General features: G+C 42.6%; 1 protein-coding gene across 8 annotated transcripts in view; it reads right to left on the reverse strand.

The window, feature by feature from the left end:
• The window catches only part of CLIP1 (CAP-Gly domain containing linker protein 1), a 225,624-nt gene that overhangs the window by 188,092 nt on the left and 17,893 nt on the right, over positions 1–19,639 (reverse strand). For all 8 annotated transcript variants that reach the window (XM_073626982.1, XM_073626975.1, XM_073626958.1 and 5 more), the window contains exon 2: positions 2,864–3,045. In XM_073626982.1, coding sequence (XP_073483083.1) covers positions 2,864–2,954 — 91 coding nt within the window. In that variant the 5' untranslated portion in view covers positions 2,955–3,045. The remainder of the gene's footprint in view (positions 1–2,863; positions 3,046–19,639) is intronic.

The following is a 19,639-nucleotide window of genomic DNA, read 5'->3' on the forward strand; positions in this document are numbered from 1 at the left end:
GGCATCCTTGGAGCGGTGTATACCGCTCCTCCACCACTCCTGCCCATTGAAATGAATGCCTACCGCTGCCGAAGCGCCTGCAAAGCGTTTCGGCAGCGGCACTTCAGGGGCGCATTTAACCCCTTCCTCGGCTGCTAGCTGGGTTATAAGCGCCCTGCTAGCAGCCAAATAGCGCCGCTAAAATGACGGTAAAGCGCAGCTAAAACTAGCAGCGTTTTACCGTCAACGCATGCCTGCTCCAGTGTGTAAGCAACTTTAAGTGATACAGAAAATTTTTTACATTTAAACATTTATTAAACAAAACAAACCTCCAATCAGTTCACTTGAATGTAGAATTTAGAAAAAAAAAAAAAAAAAAAAACACTATATCTTAAATATTAAATACACAAAAACAGGTAATCAAAACTTTCGGAAGAAAAAAATGGGCTAACTTTACTGCTTAGTTTTTTTATTTATTTATTAGTGTATTTTTTCAAAAAATATTGCATTTGAAAGACCGCTGCGCAAATACCGTGTGACATAAAATATTGCAACAACCGCTATTTTATTCCCTAGGGTCTCTGCTAAAAAAAATATATATATAATGTTTGGGGGTTCTAAGTGATTTTCTAGGAGAAAATACAGGATTTTTACTTGTAAGCAAAAGTGTCAGAAAAGATTTAGTGTTTAAATGGTTAAACTGAGAGCTTCTACACACAGAGCTCAGTTCATTCATAAGTGTAAACATTGTATCCTTCAGGTTCTTTTTTATCAGATTCGGCAGGCTGCCCAGAGGAGGAGAGAAGTAGCTTCACAGTTTTCAGGCAACTTGTATTGACTTCTATTACAGAAGTCATTTGCAAGTCCGGTGATATCGGCCTTTTTTATCAGTACAATCGGCCGATGCCGATTAAGTAAAAAACACCAAATATCGGCCGATAGATCGGTCGGCCGACAGATCGGTCGGCCTCTAGTTAGACTTACCGGTAACTCTGTTTCTAGGAGTCGTCCAGGACAGCAGGGATTCCCTCCCTATATGCTGTTATAACTTTGGACGAGTTTTTGTTTCAGAAGCCATTCCGGGGAAGTTCTCGGATAAAGACTGGAGAAGAGGGACGGAACCCGCTTTTTATGGATTTCCTGCCTCCAAAGGTGGAGGCTATCTCTCTAGTGCTGTCCTGAATGACTCCTAGAAACAGAGCTACCAGTAAGTCTAACTTTGGTTTTCTTTAAAGAGTAGACTGAAATTGCAATCATAAAAAAATGGAAACAAATTAATCATCAGAAAAAGTATCCAAAAGGAGTAATTAATCCATATGGGTAGAGCTACAAAGGGAGGACACGAAGGGGAAAGTAGTACTGGGAGTATGCTATACACCCCCTAACCAACGGGAGGAGGTGGAGACGGACCTCCTATCACAATTTGGATCAGCGGCAAGGATGGGAAGTGTCATAATGGGGGATTTTAATTATCCAGACATAGACTGGGTGGAAGGAACCGCACATTCATCTAAGGCTCGCCAGTTCCTAAATGTCTTGCAGAACAATTTAATGGGTCAGATGGTAAATGCACCAACTAGAAACAAAGTGTTACTAGACCTACTGATTACCAAACAACACAGACCTGATCACAGATGTGAAAATACAGGTCAATTTGTTTTAGAATAAATCACGCAAATAGGAAACATAAGGGGAATACAAAGACACTGAATTTCAAAAGAGCCAACTTCCCTAAACTACAATCCTTGCTAGAAGATAATAATTGCTGTCCAGTTCTGGGCACCAGTCCTCAGGAATGATGTGCTGGAACTGGAGAGAGTGCAGAGAAGGGTAACAAAAACAACAACAGGGACTGGAGACCCTTAGTTGAGGAAAGGTTACGGGCCCTGAACTTATTCTCTCTGGAGAGGAGATGCTTGAGAGGGGATATGATTTCAATGTACAAATATCGTACTGGTGACCCCACAATAGGGATAAAATGTATCCACGAAAGAGAATTTAATAAGACATGCGCCCATTTACTAAATTTTTTCTTTACTGTAAGAGCGTTTAGGATATGGAATTATCTTCCACGCCAGTGGTTTCAGCGGGGGGAGCATCGATAATTTCAAATAACTATTAGATAAGCACCTGAGCGACCACAACATACAGAGATATACAATGTAATACTGACATAAAATCACATGCATAGGTTGGACTTGATGGACTTGTGTTCTTTTTCAACCTCGCCTACTATGCAACCATGTACAGCAATTAACAGATTCATAGCAATCAATTCCACGCATAGGAGTGGTCCAAAAATTAACATACAGGTTATTACGCCACCTTACTCGACATGATCGAAGTTAAAGAAATGCTGACATTGAAGAGTGAACTGGAACACTGCAATTTGCCTAGTTGAAAGACAGACAGTGAAAAGCTCAGCAATAAAATACACAGGGGGTGGGGGTTTGCTTTTCTTCTGTGACAACAGGATATGGGAGAACAATTTCAAATTGCTACCAATATGCATTTCATAAGCATTGAAAGTAAGAAGAAATACATTCACCAACACTACAATATTAGCACCGAAAGATGACATAAAAAGTAAAATTTCAGAGACAGACATTATATGGCACCATACTTTAGATTTAAAAGGTTTTACCAGGCTCCTCTGTGGTTTAAAAATGCACTCAGTATGAACAGGCTTGCACAGATGTAAAGTGAAATGCCTTAATACCTTTCCATCACAGCATTTCCTTTGGAAGAGGTTGGATCCCTGGTAGGATTGTAAATACCACAATTCCTAAAGACAATGTAACCACTTGTACATGAGAAACTACTAGGGAGTGGAAGGAACATGCATTCATTTCTGAAGGAAAAAAAAAAAAAAAAAAAATCTTACCAGCAGTAGCAGCAGAAGATTTAGAAGTTAAAGCGCCAGGCTTCGCTATTCTGGAAGGTGCTTTAAGCCCACTTGGCTTTAGCGAACTCATTTTTCCACAATTCACAACTTTCCACAATCGTTATCTTTTCACAACCATTGATAAATCTGGATTTTTTTTGTTTCAAATTAAAATCTTAAACCTGCAGGAAAAACGAAAATAAAACAAAAATGGTAGTGTTTAGTGGTAATGGAAGCTGAACAGATACTTTAGTGCTCATCTCGAGGCAAACTTTGTTTCTCTTTTTAGAAGGTTTAGATTAGAGCTTCTGGAGGTTTTTATTGTCATCTTTTTACCTTTGATAAAAGTAAAAAAATGTTGGCTCACACAGGATCACTCAAACTCAAGCACGTTTCAATCCTGATTATACAGTACAATCTCTTAAATTGCACAAGTGCCTGGCTGATTGGATACAAACTGAATGGATAGTTCAGGCAGGTTCCCATATTACACAGTAAATGTAATGTTAAAAAAAAAAAAAAAGAAAAAAAAAAAAAAGAAGATGGATGCATGGTCAGATTGTAACGTGGTGAATGTAAAGCTCACCACACAAATTACAAATCTGCTTGGTATGACACAATGTCATTCAGATTTACATTTTTTTATTTACAAAATATTCAGATTTACATTTAATATGAAATATAGGGACCAATCCAAACTATGCAATCAATTTGTACCCAGGCACTAAACAGTTGGTGGTAGATCTAATGGAGATTGTATAGTCATAGTGTAATGTATTTAGTGAACCAAAGGCAGCCGCCATACATGGATTGAAATTTGGACAGTTCAGCAGGGACCAGCTGAATTTCAATCCATGGTTGGGCAGGCTGGCTGTATCTACAGATCAGCTTCTGTAAAAACAACCTGCCAGGTTTTCTCTGAATGATCAGTGTCACTGGCTATAGCCGGCAACACCGATCAATATGTTCTGATGGCAAGGAAGACTCCCCACTTTCAGAATACAATGACTCTGCGGGAGTGATTTCCCCATCTAACTTGAATGTGTGGATGAGGAAAAAACCTGACCTTTTTTTTTTTTTTTTTCCGTTCAACCCGCTGGCCGAAAAAAAAAAAAAAGGATTACTGTATGACCAGCTTAAAGTGGTTATAATGTATTTATGCTTAAATCAGATAAAATAACTCATATGTATGATTTTTTTTTTTTTACATTTTCTTTTAGCTTCCTCTTTTAACAGTCCCCCATTAAAGGTTAACTTTAATGTCAAAGATACCATACACAAAGTCAGCATGTACTACACCCATCCCCATGAAACAAGTATAACTTCTGTGCCGAAGTGTATACTTCTATGTAAAATGTACACAATACATTAAACCTACTAAACCTAAACCTACTACTCAAATAAGATTGCAGACGTATGACCTGCTTGCGTCAGTGGTTAAATTAGATTTTAAAAGCACTCGTATCACATGACTTAACACAGCGACTTCATGCTACACAACCTTGGCTATGAATATCTTTTTATATGAACGTTATCTATTCAGTTCATCACAAAAGAAAAAATAACGCACAATGTTAACTTTGCCACAAGAGCAATACCAGAAGCATTGAAGTACCAAAAGCCTAAAACATGCACACCCACATATAAAAAACAGAGGTATAAAAATTGTATGGCTTCCAGTAATTATCAGCTTTATAAATGTTAGAGGAAAAAAATAAAGGCTCTTTCAAAAACAAGAAGAGAAAACATTCCCCATAAAGTGAAAGTAGCACAGACTGTAGCTGTTCACTGTCCAACGCTAAAAATAGGTTTTCAATATTCGTGAACACCTTGATACTTCGCAGACAAGAGAAAGATGGCCAAAAACATCTTTCGAGAAAGGTGTTTGGTTTGGGTTACTGTTAATGGCCCTCAAGTTCAGCAACAGGGTTGTCTAAACAAACATACACCAATAAAAAAAATATTTGTTTGGTAACCCTTTGTTGAAATGTTCTGGGTTTGACTTTATTGAACATGTGATTTACTAAGAGCCCTTGCACACTGGGGCGGTTTGCAGGCGCTATTGCGCTAATAATAGCGCCTGCAAACCGCCCCGAAAGTGCCGCTGCTGTCATCCCAGTGTGAAAGCCCCGAGGGCTTGCACACTGGAGCGATGCGCTGGCAGGACGGTAAAAAAAGTCCTGCCAGCAGCATCTTCGGAGCGGTGAAGGATCGGTGTGTATACCGCTCCTTTACCGCTCCTGCCCATTGAAATCAATGGGACGGCGCGGCTATACCGCCGGCAATGCGCCTCTGCAGAGGCGCTTTGCGGTGGTATTTAACCCTTTCTCGGCCGCTAGCGGGGGGTAAAACCGCCCCGCTAGCGGCCGCATACCGACGGTAAAACGCCGCTAATAATAGCGGCGTTTTACCGCCGCCCCCCGCCCCAGTGTGCAAGGGCTCTAAATGGTGAATAACTTCTTATTGGTAGAAGCCTTAGGGCTCATGTACACACAGACTCAGTTGACCGCTGCTCACGTGAAAACTCAAAACGCAGCAAAATCGGCGGTCAAAACATTCCTTTCCTGAACGCGATTTTTCTGGGTACAGGAGAGTGAGGTTGAACCTCCCCTAACCGCAGCAGCTTGTAAAAGCCTATGTGCACATGGACACATAGGCTTTTATGGAGTTGAGTTCAGGAGCTTTGGCAAAAAAAAAAAAAAAAGTGTACACAAGACCTTAAACAAAACTTTTGCTTCTTAAAAAGGCATAGTTCACCATTTGAGAAAACAATTAGTAAAACACATCAACATTGATAAAATAAGACAAAAGTGTGCATTTGCTAAATGCTTGCATAGAAGCCAGCAGAGTATTGTAACAGCAATCAATGCCCAGCCCCAGGTCCATATGGTGGTATGGACTTTCTCTTATGGAGCTGAAGTGCTGAATGGTGAAAACTGCTGCTGGCATGCCCTGCTGAGCCTCTCTGCTGCAGCGGCAGATGGGATTTGTTGTATTTTTTTTTGTAACCCCCAGAAATGGAAGATACATGGCCCCACCAACACTGAAGTCAGACAACCACTCCCTACAGTTAGACGAGCCCTACAGTTCATGTAGGTGGGTGGTTTGAGTTTAAAGTGGTTGTAAACCTCAGACATGAAAAACGAACAAAGCACATCTTTCTATACTGGTGTACTGGTCTGAATCCAAAGCACACAGCCTGGTTTCTCTGATCTCTCTGCACGAGTAATTGAAAAGACTCTAATCTGACAACATCTGCAGTCAGATGGCCAATCACCTTCCAGCACACAGCAGGTGACTCAGCCTCAGCTTTGTATGCTTTTTTCCTGAGGTTTTCAGGTTGGTGTCTCCCTTCCCTCCACTCAGCTAGCAGATTACACTACAGCTCTATGCTCTAGCTCTACGGCGTGAATGATATCAGATCTCTGCCCTCTGCTTTTTAGTGCTGAAATATACTGTGTAAAATTTGTGTGTTTTAATGGCTGTAAAGAAGAGATGGCTGCAACACCTGCAAATGCACACTGCCTGCAATTAGTGAGCATTCCTGTGATTAGCTGCCCCATTGAACGCAATAGGAGACTGCCAGCTCCCGCATATAATCAGCTATGGAGCGATCACATGCGAGTCATTGACCCTGGCACAGACTGAAAGCGTCCAGGGCCAATCACTCGCATGAAAGGGTGAGGGTGAGCTGCCTACTTGCAGCCAATCGTGAGAACCTCCACTGGGGTTCTCATTTATTCACATGCAACCACCATCCCCTTAAAGTGGTTGTAAACCATTTCATATACCCAATGAAGTGACTGGCCTCCGGTGATACACAGAGATGAAACAAATCCTCCTACATAAGGGTGCATTCAAACCTGCTATGGCACCTTGTATGCAATTAGATGTGAGAACACCATTGGGGTTCCTGTTAGGGTTGCACCGAGAATGGTGCCAATACTAAGCATTTTCATGAGTACTCGCGCAAATGCTTCGACACCTAAAACCGATACTTTTAGGCTTGGTTCTTTCAGTCAACCGCAGGATTCTCCCACTGACAGCTGAAATGTAAACAAAATAGCAAGCCGGCAATTACTGGTTGTTAAGGAGCAGAGCCGCCGTGTCCTTAAAGGGGTTGTAAACCCTCTTTTTTTTTTTTTAAAAAAAAACAAACATCATACTTACCTCCACTGGGCAGTTCGTTTTGCACAGAGTGGCCCCGATCCTTGTCTTCTGGGGTCCCCCAGCGGAGCTCGCGGACACCTCCCTGCATTATTAAACGTTCCTCTGTCTAACCCCTTGTTAACCCTTAATTTTCACTAATCAACCCTAACAGCTTATTTTCCTTCTCCATTTAAATTATTTTCCTGCTGATCTGATTTTTTTTTGTTCACTTCTAATTTATAAACTAAATTGAAATTTTTGTTTGCTTGGTAATATTTTTACACCTTTAATACGTTTCACATTGAAAAACGAAAAAATTATAAATATGTATTTTATTTGTAAATACCTTTTGATGCTTTGTACCATTGATGATAGCTAAGCGTAAACAAAAAGTTGCTGATAGGTATCGGCGAGTCAAAAAAAAAAAAAAAGAGAAGTATTAAGGCACTCCTTGTTCCCGTAATTAGAAGGGAGTAGACAGCCCCATCGAATGCAATGGGAGGCTGCTGGCTCCCGCAGCTAATCGCACCCACTCACGTGTAATCGATCATGCTAGTGAACAGTCCATGCAGACTGCCTGCGTTCAGAAAAATTACTTGTATAACGGCAGGGTGCTGTAACATTTTCAGAAAGACAGACATGTACAACATCCTTCTACCGTTAGCCATGATATGCCTGCATTGTTTAGAGAAGCACAGAGACCCAGTGATGACATCTAAAATAAGATAATGAAGGCAGTAAGGTTTCATTTAAAAAATCCATTAGAATGCTGATGAGTGGGGAAAGGAGAAAGTGGGGAAGGTAAAACATAAGCAGAATAAACTTTAGCTTTAAAGGCCCTTTGCTTGCATTTTTTCGGCCCCTGAGGTACTTCCACTGACACCAACAATGGGGTAATTTCCTCCAACTTATATGTTGGAAAACCATTTCTCCCACCGATACCAACAGTGGGGCAGTATTCACACCAACAGTGCATAATTCCTCCCACTGATATAAATGATGGAATACTTCTTCCTACTGACACCAATGATGGTGCCCAATTCATTACACTGACACCGATGATGAGCACTTGTCTTTTCCAATGACACAAATGATAGGACTCTGTTCCTCTTATTGACACCAATGATGGAGCACTATGCCTCCCACTGACATCAATGCAATGATGGGCACTGTCTCTTCCACTGACACCGATAGGGCTTTATTCATTCACTGATACAAATGATGGGACACCATTTCTCCTCATACTGGCCACAGATGTTATGTAATTTTTTACACCCACTGATCACAAAGCTGGGTACACACGGGCCAAATGTCGGGAGACATCAGCCAGTTAAAAAAAAAAAAATAAAAATAAAAGAGGGCCGATATTTAGCCCGTGTGTATGTTGGTCTCGCCGGCTTCTGTTGAACGTGCATGCTGGATAACCGGCAGGCGACCGACTCCCGATCAGCGCTCTCAGCCAATGGCAGAGAGTGCTGATCAGCATATTCTGGTGGAGGGGGTCATTCCCCTGTCAGAACACAACAGTTCAGCAGGGGAGATCGCTTTACTAATGTTAGATGGGTAGTACATAGTCTCCGACCAGAGCTGACAGTTTTGTATGGAAAAAAAAAACAAAAAAAAACAAAAAACAAAAAAAAAAAAAAAAAACACCTTGTACACATGTACTGCTTACTCCCATTGATGCTGGGGCATTTTCTAATCCTATTGGCCCTCCTAAATTCTGAAGGATAGTGATCTGGCTATTTGTTTAGAAAGTTTTGAGACCCCTGCTTTACAAAAGACCCACTATCATTTAACAGGATCAAGGACATTAAGGCCCCTTTCACACAGACGGATAGAATGGTGCTTTTAGCTGCGGATTTTCTAATTTTCTAATTAGCACACAATGCTTTTCTATGGCCCCATTCACACACTGCATTTAGCTGCGAATTAGGTACATGCGGTTCTGTGCAGATAGAAAAAAAATAGAATTGACTGCATCCAGGAGCGATTTAGCGCAGCTATCCGCACATAACCGCAGGTAACCGCAGTGCACTGTGTCAGCTGCGGATAACAGCGCCAAGCTGCTCATCGGGAAAGGAAAAATGATTTTTCCTTTCCCAATGAGCGACAAGCACGGGGATCCGACTCGTATCCCCGCCAATACCCGGCACTGTTTGGTATGAATCTTGAGGGGGAACTCCACGCCAAATTTTAAATAAAAAAAAATGGCGTGGGTTCCCCCTCAGGGGCATGCCAGGCCCTTCGGTCTGGTATGAATTTTAAGAGGAATCCCTATGCCAAAAATACGGCGTGGGGTCCCCCCCAAAATCCACCCCAGACCCTTATCCGAGCACGAAGCCCGGTCAGTCAGGAAAGCCGTACCAGGCCGCATGCCCTCAACATGGGGGGTGGGTGCGTGCTTTGGGGGACCACGTCCCCTAAAACGTCACAGTCCCAGCATGCCCAGGGACTGTGACAGCATAAGGGGGCGGGGTCACCGCCTATATAAGTCAGAGCGGAGCGCCCAGAGTGCATTCCAGCCGGAGAGAGCGTCGTGTCAACATCAGAAGAAGAGAAGAGGGAAGAAGGCAGAAGGCAGCAGACCGGGCTCCTCCACTATAGCAAAAGAGCGGCAAAAGAGCAGAAGATAGCTGAGGAGCCCGGCAGAAGACCCGGAGAGCGCAGAGAAGAACCGGAGAGACCCCCGAAGTCGGAAGAGGACCCCCGAAGTCGGAAGAAGACCCCCGAAGTCAGAAGAAGACCCCCGAAGTCAGAAGAAGACCCCCGAAGTCAGAAGAAGACCCCCGAAGTCGGAAGAAGACCCCCGAAGTCGGAAGAAGACCCCCGAAGTCGGAAGAAGACCCCCGAAGTCGGAAGAAGACCCCCGAAGTCGGAAGAAGACCCCCGAAGTCGGAAGAAGACCCCCGGAGCTGTCTAATAAATTACTTTAAAAATCTGTGTAGTGTTTTTTTTTTATTGACACTTTTTCCCTAGGTGAATGGGTAGGGGTACCATGTACCCCATACTCATTCACATAGGGTGGGGAGCCGGGATCTGGGGCCCCCTTATTAAAGGGGGCTCCCGGATTCCGATAAGCCCTCCGCCCGCAGACCCCGACAACCAACGGCCAGGCTTGTCGGGAAGAGGCCCTTGTCCTCATCAACATGGGGACAAGGTGCTTTGGGGTGGGGGGGGCCGCAGGGCGCCCCCTCCCCCAAAGCACCCACCCCCCATGTTGAGGGCATGTGGCCTGGTACGGCTCGCCCGTCCCCACCCCCTTTCCTGACCGACCTGCGTGCTCGGATAAGGGTCTGGTATGGATTGGGGGGGGGGGGGGGGGGGAGACCCCACGCCGTTTTTTCAGCATAATGGTCCCTCTTACAATCCATACCAGACCGAAGGGCCTGGTATGCCCCTGGGGGGGAACCCACGACATTTTTTAATTTAAAATTTGGCGTGGAGTTCCCCCTCAAGATTTATACTAAACAGTGCGAGTCGGCACCCTGTCGGGTTGCCATGGAAATGGCAAACCGCAGCCAAACGCGACCGCAGCCAATCGCACTGTGCAAATGCAGCTGATCGCAGTGCCTGGAGTCTTGAACTCCACAGGAAAAAAAACATTCTAACTGCGGCAGAATAGCCGTCCGTGTGAAAGGCGCCTAAGAGCACCTCAAATTTCTCCCCTCACAATGCACAATGGCATTGATAAGGTCTCTCGTTTTAGCATTTTATTAAAGTGGTAGATTAAATTATAGGGGAGGGATGTTTAAGTTTTCTAACAAATTCCTTGTGTGTATTGGCATCTATAGGAGTTCCTACAGGGAAAAAAATCATTTTACAATAACTTCTGTATCTTTAGGCTTACAGGATTTTTTTTTTTTTTTTTTTTTTTTTTTACACAAAAACAGGAGTTTCTAAAGGGCTTTTAACTAGGAACATAACATGTTAAAACAGCAAGAGCCTGCTGACTGATAAAACAGTTACACACCTCACAATAACAGAGCCAAGGAATCACACCCTTAAAAGACACGGATTATGTGTGGGAGGCATTGTATGCAGGAAAAAAAAAATCTCTTAAAGCAATATTAAACCCAGAACCAAAAATGTAATATACTGCAGCTTACCAAGTCATCAGATGTGGCGGCTGTATTAATTTTCTTTTTTAGCCTTTTCTTTATCCCTCTGTAGTCACCTGGTTATCTGGCCAGTAACGCACCTCCTGTATTTAGCCTCATACACACGATCGGACTTTGTACAAACTTTCCCGTGGATTTTTGTACAAAGGGCGTTGGCCGTAAACCAATTAAAGGGGTTGTAAAGGTTCGCGTTTTTTCACCTTAATGCGGCTTATGCATTAAGGTGAAAAAACATCCGACCATACCGGCCCCCCCGTTTTACTTACTTGAGCCCCTAAACCTGCTGCGCTCGCCCCCGATGTCCTCTTCGCTGCTCAACCTGGCCGTTGATTGGCTAGAGTGGATGGATTGAAAGCAGCGCACCCATTGGCTCACGCTGCTGTCAATCACATCCAATGACGCGGTGCGCCGGAGGGGAAGGGCCAAGTGATACAGTGAGCGGCTATAGCCGCCGGCTGTATCACGGGAGCGCGCCTGCAAGAACTCGCATGAAGGCGATTAGTTCTTGCGGGGAGGAGCTGAGACAGCCGCCGAGGGACCCCAGAAGACCAGGTTCGGGGCCACTCTGTGCAAAATGAGCTGCACAGTGGAAGTATAACATGTTTGTTATTTTAAAAAAAAATGTCCTTTACAACCCCTTTTAAGCATACACACGGCAGGAATTTTTCAGCCAACTTTCATCAAATCACGTGGTTTTTCAGCTCTTTACCGCCACCCTTTGGTCAACTTCTGTATTGTTGTCTGTTCTTTTGCATTAGTTCTGAGCATGGGTGTTTGTACTTTGGACTAAAGTCCTATGGACTTGTGTACACGACAGGATTTTGCATCATAGGACTTTTGTTGCTGGAAAGTTTGTCTGCTTGCACAGCCAACATTTGTCCGATGTAAACTTAAAAAGTTTGTCCGATAGAGCATACACACGGTAGGATGTTGCCTTAAAACAGCTAATTTGCATGTTTGTTGTCAAAAAGTTCTATTGTGTGTATGGGCCTTTAGAGTACCTCCACTCTGGACGAAGGAGCAACAGACACACCTTTGGACAGCAGCATTGTCAGTCTTGAGGGAAGGGAGTGTTAGATGGACTAGCAGATTTTAGATATACTAACAAATTGAAGCTAAACTCCAACTAACACTTTCTCAACAGTTACAGCAACAAGAACACCCATAAACACCAAATAGGTGCATTTTTCAGCATTTTTAAGCTTTTATCAGAGTCAGGCCACATGCACACTGGACAAATTTACAGCTGCTGTTTTTGGCTTCAGACATTTTTTCTACAACCAATAAACTCTCCAGCATGTTATCCCATATCCTGATAGGCTGTTAACACTTTTTGGCAGGAACACCCCCCCCCCAGAACTAGTGTGTTTTGAAAGGCGTTTTTCAGCTGTAAAAGCGCTCTAACTCTGAAAAACGCAGCTATTCTGAGTTTATCAGTGTTTTTGAGCTATAAGCTTTTGCGGGAGTATAATTTTTTTTTTTTTTTTTTTAACAAAGAAAGCGAGCTAAAAAAAAACGTTACAGCTAAAAAAAAACCCCAAAAAACTGAAAAACGCTACTGCAAAAACGCTGAAAAACACATTCTCCAGCTAACACTTTATAATGTCCAGTGTGCATGAGGCCGTAGAGCGTTTTTTACAGCTGAAAAACTCCTCTCAAAACCCACTAGTTCTGGGTGGAATGGGCAATCGAACTAGACTCCATCAGAGATTTCGAATGGCTGCTGGCACGGGAAATGGAAAAAGGAGGATCATTTTTTTTTTTTATGCTTGGACTCCCTGGTCAGAGTTCCAAAGTTGTTCTGAATTTCTGACCTGGGCTAAAATGGACCTGGTTACTATTACCAGAGAGATGCGTTTTTGGTGGTTTTTTTTTTTTTTTTTTAGCTGACCAAAAATACAGCAAGCAAGATTTTTTTTTAACACCGCAAAGGAAGCACAACGGACCAGTGTGAAGACATACATATAATTTGAAGGGATACATTTTTCTTGAGCTTTTCTTGCACTAAAAGGGTGCTGATAATGGCCAACAACAAATTCATATTCATGACAAGAATTAAAGTACAATACAATTATATATAAAAATATATATTTTTTTTAAAAAACTGTCATTCGTTTTTCCAGCCAAGTGCATCCTGCATTTTCGGCACCAAAATTTCCATTCGATGCACCTCTAGTAATTCTGCGACCAGGCGTAGCCTGAACAGAAGTAGCACTTTTTATTCCTTGAATGATTAAAGGAAAAAAAAAAAAAAAAAAAAAAAAACTAAAAATCAATCAACTTTTTAATTTATTTATTTTTTCTTCAGGAATGGGGTTTTTCCTTAGAATCAAGCATAGCCCAATTCCCAGAAACTGAAGTTAAATAATACAAAAAAAATAATAATCCAATCACATGGAAAAAAAAAAACATACATACATCTAACAAACAATATAAATAATTATAAAATACATTAAAAACATGCAGACAGAAATACCTAGGCTGTCACTACTGTCTTTTGGAACATGCTAGTGGACTGGTTGACCTACTGATGCAATGGTAATGTTTTCTAACTCACTGGCACCAAAACTAGTGCCGGCGGGGATGATGGAATTTGTAAAAGCATGTTCTGGGTCAGTACCTCAACAAGCAATGAAGCCAGGAGAACTGTTTCGCAGACAGGATCCTAGCATTTCCATAAAAGACAGGCAAGGGGAGCCAATTAATATCTCACAAGAGCCAATTTCTTCTGACTGAGATACCCCCAAGGCCTGGCCATTACCATACTTTGGGAGGTCCCCTATGGTGGCAGAAGCGGTTGCAAAAATACTTGATGATGTAGACATCACCCCCCCCTCCTTTTTCCACTTGTACTATATGGTTGTGTGCAGAAGGTTATTGATACATACCAGGTGGCCAAATACATACTTGGGAATAATAATTGGAATTAACATATTATATAGGCTACATCTTTACTTATGTCTAGCTTTACTATACATTTAAATTAGTGACTGACATCCCATGAACACAGGCCCTTTGCCTTATGGGTTTATATATATTCTGTGATGTGCTACGCTTGGGATAATGTCTTTAACCAATGTAATGGTAGCAATTCTATGCTAGAACCTTTTTCGCCTGAAGAAGCGGAATTCGCTAAACATGTTGAGTTTTATGTGAAGGGGTGGTGGAGCTCTCTCTAGGTTTGAACTCGGAGTTCAACTGCATATCATACATTACTATTAGATCTAGACCACCACCCTCAACAACATCTGGTACAGAATGCTACAATGTTTTTAGCTTGCATGGTTTTCATTTTCTTTTTTACTGTGCATCAATAAAGTTTTGTATTTTAATCTTAGTTGTGTCTAGAAGTCCAAGAACTGCGGTTCACATCTTTACTGCCTTACACTCAAATGACAACTAGATCACCTGAATAGTGCCTTTTTTCACCTAGAAAAATTTAGACCAAGAACTGGTCCTAAGCACTGCCAGCTTCATAAGCCCACTACTGTACAATCTCCCACAGGTATAGAGCAAGAGAGGGAGGTTACATCTCAGGGAGTCATTCAACAAGATCTTGTTCAATGGCCTGTTCAGACAAAAAAAAAAAAAACACACACACACACACACACACACACACACACACACACACACACGATAAATATGGTGGAAAGGAATTATTATTAGACATGGACTGGCTTTTTTTTTTGGGTCTGTGCTGAGTTTGGTTTCCTTAAAGCGGAGTTCTACTATTTTGTATGTTTATTAAAAGTCAACAACTACAAAAAGTGTAGCTGCTGACTTTTAATAAACAGACACGCACCAGTCCCACGGTCAAGCGATGCGGCCGCCTGAAGCCTCGCTCCTCTCCCCCTCCTCTCCGCGGCGCCGGTATCACTACTGTAGGCACCCAGCTGTGATAGCTAGCGGTAGAGCTGCACGATTCTGGCCAAAATGAGAGTCACGATTTTTTTGCTTAGAATAAAAAGATCACGATTCTCGCGCCGTAAAATCTTTCACATTATACAAAAAAAAAAAAGGGCTAACTTTACTGGTTAGATTTTTTTTTTTTATTATTATTCATTAAAGTCATTTTTTCCAAAAAAATTGCATTTGAAAGACCGCTGCGCAAATACAGTGTGACATAAAATATTGCAACAACCACCATTTTATTCTCTAGGGTGTCTACTAAAAAAAATATATATATATATGTTTGGGGGCTCTAAGTAATTTTCTAGCAAAAAAAAAAATGATTTTAACTTGAAACCAACAAATGTCAGAAAAAGGTCTAGTGTTTAAGTGGTTAAACTTTTTTCACTTACACAGGAAGTCTATTCCTTTGACAAATTGTTACAATGTTTATACTTAAGTTCAACTGATAAAGAATGTTTTGTTTCTTGGCAGACTGCCTGGTTTTTCTCTTCCTTTCTTTTGAGGGCTGTGGCTTCAGAAGAGCAGAGAGAATTCTTTGCATAGAAAGAATTGTGAAACACTTTAGCAAGATCGCGATAACGATTCTTGACGATTAATTGTGCAGCTCTAGCTAGCGGCTTCAAAGCCAGGCACGCACTGCGCATGTGCGAGTCGCGTTGTGCTCTCCTAGTGTGGCCAGGCAATCTTCTGGGACCTGTGATGTGTCCAAGAACATTGCAGAGAGGAAGGGGCCACCTAGGGGGGAGAGGAGTCGCCTAGGCAGCCAAGCGACGGAAGGAGGAAGTGGGACAGGAACTACCTGTCAAAACCAGGTACCCACTCCCCCCCTTCCCGAAAAAAAAACGACATGCCAAATGTGGCATGTAAGGGGGCAAGGAGTGCTTAAAGAGGAATTTCCACTTTTGGGTGGAACTCGCTTTAATGAGTTTCCTTTTCTAGTTGATCCATTCAAACATTGATAGGATTGTTAGTTCAAACATCTTCCCTTCAGGAGGGAAGAGACACCTGGTCTATAGCAAGACAGGCAAACATCTCTGGTAAGTAAGGCCAATCATACACGGTTCGAATCTTGGCTGGTTCAGCAGGACCCAGCTGGGATTCGAACCTTTATTGGGCTGGCTGAATGCACCAAGTTGATCGATCAACTTGGGTACAACCAGCATGCCGGATTCTTTTGCAATTATCGCTAGTGGCTGCTATAGCCATTAGCAATAATCACTGTCTTCTCCCAATGGAGACTGCTTCCCCCACGCGCCCCCGCCAGGAGAAGACAATTGCTCGGCAGGAGGAATTCCCCTGTCAGCACTGTCTGTGTTTATGGGGGAATTGTGCAAATTTCTAGGTTGCAGGAAAAAAAAAAAAAAAAAAAACTTTACACCATGTATGGCCAGTAATCCTACCAAGTGATGGGGGGGATCATCGCAGGGAGTCACCATTGATTTATGTTTCACTGAGTGTCCTTTTGGATTTGAGGTTCACTGCTTTGAACTCTATTGAAGTTGTTTGGAACTGTCTAAGAGCATTTGTCTGAGGAATGGTATTTATTGACCAATTAAAGAAGTTGTAAAGGCAGAAGGTTTTTTTTATCCTAATGCATTCTATGCATTAAGATAAAAAGCCTTCTGTGTGCAACAGCCTCCCCCAGCACCCCCTAATACTTACCTGAGCCCCATCTCTGTCCAGCGATGTCCACGAGTCCCTCGGTCATCTGGGACTCCCCCTCCTGATTGGCTGAGACACAGCAGCGGCGCCATTGGCTCCCGTGGCTGTCAAAGTCAGTTAGACAACCAGGAGAGAGAAGGGGAGGTCCGAATGGTAGCACCATGTCTGAAAGGACACAGCTGTGGTGCAGCTTGGGTGCCCCCATAGCAAGCTGCAACAGGACAGAGGGGCCAGAAGCAGCAAAGACTGACCCGAGAAGAAAAGGATCCAGGCTGCTCTGTGCAAATCCACTGCAATTGAGCAGGTAAGTAGAACATGTTTGTTTTGTTTTTTAAAGACTTTACAATCACTTCAATAAAATGTTGCCAAACATAAAAAATGGTATCAAAGTGTAATTATTTGTTTATATTACACATGTGATTCTACTGACTTCTTTTGGGATTGTGACTTTAATTGTCTTTCACTTGCTGTTATAATATGGGGATATTATATCACTTCTGTGTGCTGCCCATTCCTCTGCTATCAGCATGAGTCACTTCTGACAAGTTTCCCTGACCTCAAGAGAAAATGGTGACAGGAGAGGGAGCTTCAGTACACAGCCTCAGCTCTGTCCCTGTGTGTTGTGTAAAGTAGGATGTGTCCCTTCCCTCTAATCAGCTCTCAAAGTTCTCATTGATCTCTGCAGTGTCATTTCAGCTCCCCCCACCCCCCATGTTTTCTGATGGCTCAGATACAAAATCTGAAATTTGAATGGATGTAGAGAAGACTGCAGATAAACAGGCACAATTTATGAAGGATGATTTGTTTCATCTGTGCTTTACCTGGTGCTAGTCACTTCACTGGGTTTACAACCGCTTTAATTTACCATTGACATTTTTACAGAGTTCCAGGAGTACAGATATGGCTATGCTTCCAGTGCTCCAATATTTCTGGTCTCAGCTCCTGCAACCACTGGGTCCCCCCTCCTCTCCCCTTCCCCTGCCCAATCACAGAATGCTTTGTTTTATGTGAACCTATTCACAAAATACAAAGCCTTTTGTAAATGAATCGCAGAAAGGAGGGGCAAGCAAAGAAGCCGAGTTTGAGAGGTCAGTGTCTCCTATCAGAGCGCAGGGAGTATAGCAGTAGATATACTCCCAGTACTCTGTAAAACTGTCAGATCTGAACCAAAAAGGTAAAAATTGCCTTTTTACTATTTAATCGTTTATTTCTATGTTGATATGTTTGGCTAGCACTCTACTTTAAAATTTAGACTTTTTGCTTGAAGTAATGTAAAGCTTTCACACTGGGGCTTTTTAGAACCATACAATGTGTTACACTTCTGATGGATCTAGAATGAAACATTTACATACAATGACAATATATTTTTTACAAAATACCACATAAATAAAGAAATTCCTGACAAATTCATTATTTGTGACCAATTGCAACATCTATATCTAGAGAACATACAGAGAGAAGGGAGGTGCAGAGCATACATTCAGGGTGCTGCAGGCGGCTCCCACTGTGCTGTCACATCTGGATTATATTTGACATTAGCTCATTTGCAGGTAACAAAAACAAATCTTTCCAGTCACACCAGCAAAGGACGCCTAAATGAGCGTCCAGACAGTAATAAAACTGAATAAATACGGGTTCTGACAGTTTTGCAGTCTACGCCTCACCCTTAGGTGAACAACATAATATAGGAAACATCATTGATATGAAATCACCATCTGTTTTGTTTGCATTCCCTAGGCTAGGACAACAAAACACTTTCTTAGAAGCAATACTGAAATCACTGCTAATCAAGGAAGCCAAGTCTCATGTCTGTCTTGTGCTATTCAAGACTTTACTCTACTCTTTTATATGAGAAAAAAAAGCCATGAAGAGGATGCCGGTGAAACATACAGTTACAAGTTTTTGGGTATTAAACCCAAAATTCTCAAATTCTGCAGCTCACCAATCAGATGTGATGGCTGCATTCATTGAGTTTTTTCCTTCTCTTATAACCTGCTGATCTGGCCTACAACACAACTCTTGTATTAGAGTGCCTACACTCTGGATGAAGGAGCAACAGAGACACCTTTGGACAGCAGCATTGACCATTCACACTTTTTAAGCAGTTACAGCAGGAGTTTTGTTCCTTTTGGGATAAAGGATTTACATTAAAAAAACCTGAACATTGTAATTAACTAATAGATTTGTTTCAAACTTCTAACTGCTATATGCAGAATAGCTTGTTCTGTTGAAAACAGCAGACTTGCTGATCACATGCAGGCATCAGCTCTAAGAACTGGTAAGCAACAATGTAACAAAGGTTTGCCTTTGGGTTTAATAGTATTTTAATTGTAGAAAAAGTGATACCCTCAAATATGAGCAAATCAAATCGCCCAATGCCTGGGACATGCAGTTCCGGGTGCTGGCCAGGTGTTCCCCCCCCCCCCCCCTTACATTTAGCCCTGCAGTGTGTACCTATTTCTGCCCCTTAACGGAGCTAGGGCCGCCGATAGGGGGGTACCACTGGTCCTCCTGTAGGGGGCCCGGAAAGCATGGGGAATCGGATGCGGACAGCAGGACAGAGGGGATGATCGATGTGGGGGAGAATACAGGAAGGAGCTGAAAGCTGGTTTCTCTCCCCACCCCCCCTCGTGCCAGCTTTCAGCTGTTATAGGGAGAGGCACACAGAGCATCTTTCCTGTATTCACCCCTGTACCGATCATCCTCCCAGACCTGCTGCCTGCTTCAGATTCCCCATGCTCTCCAGGCTGCCCACTCCAGGGACCAAAAGTAACGGGACAATTGGCTGCTCAGCTGTTCCATGGCCAGGTGTGCGTTATTCCCTCATTATCCCATTTACAAGGAGCAGATAAAAGGTCCAGAGTTAATTTCAAGTGTGCTATTTGCATTCGGAATCGGTTGCTGTCAACTCAATATGAGGCCCAAAGAGCTG

The sequence above is a fragment of the Aquarana catesbeiana genome, linkage group LG01, assembly GCF_042186555.1.
Source record: "Aquarana catesbeiana isolate 2022-GZ linkage group LG01, ASM4218655v1, whole genome shotgun sequence".
NCBI classification, from domain to species: domain Eukaryota; kingdom Metazoa; phylum Chordata; class Amphibia; order Anura; family Ranidae; genus Aquarana; species Aquarana catesbeiana.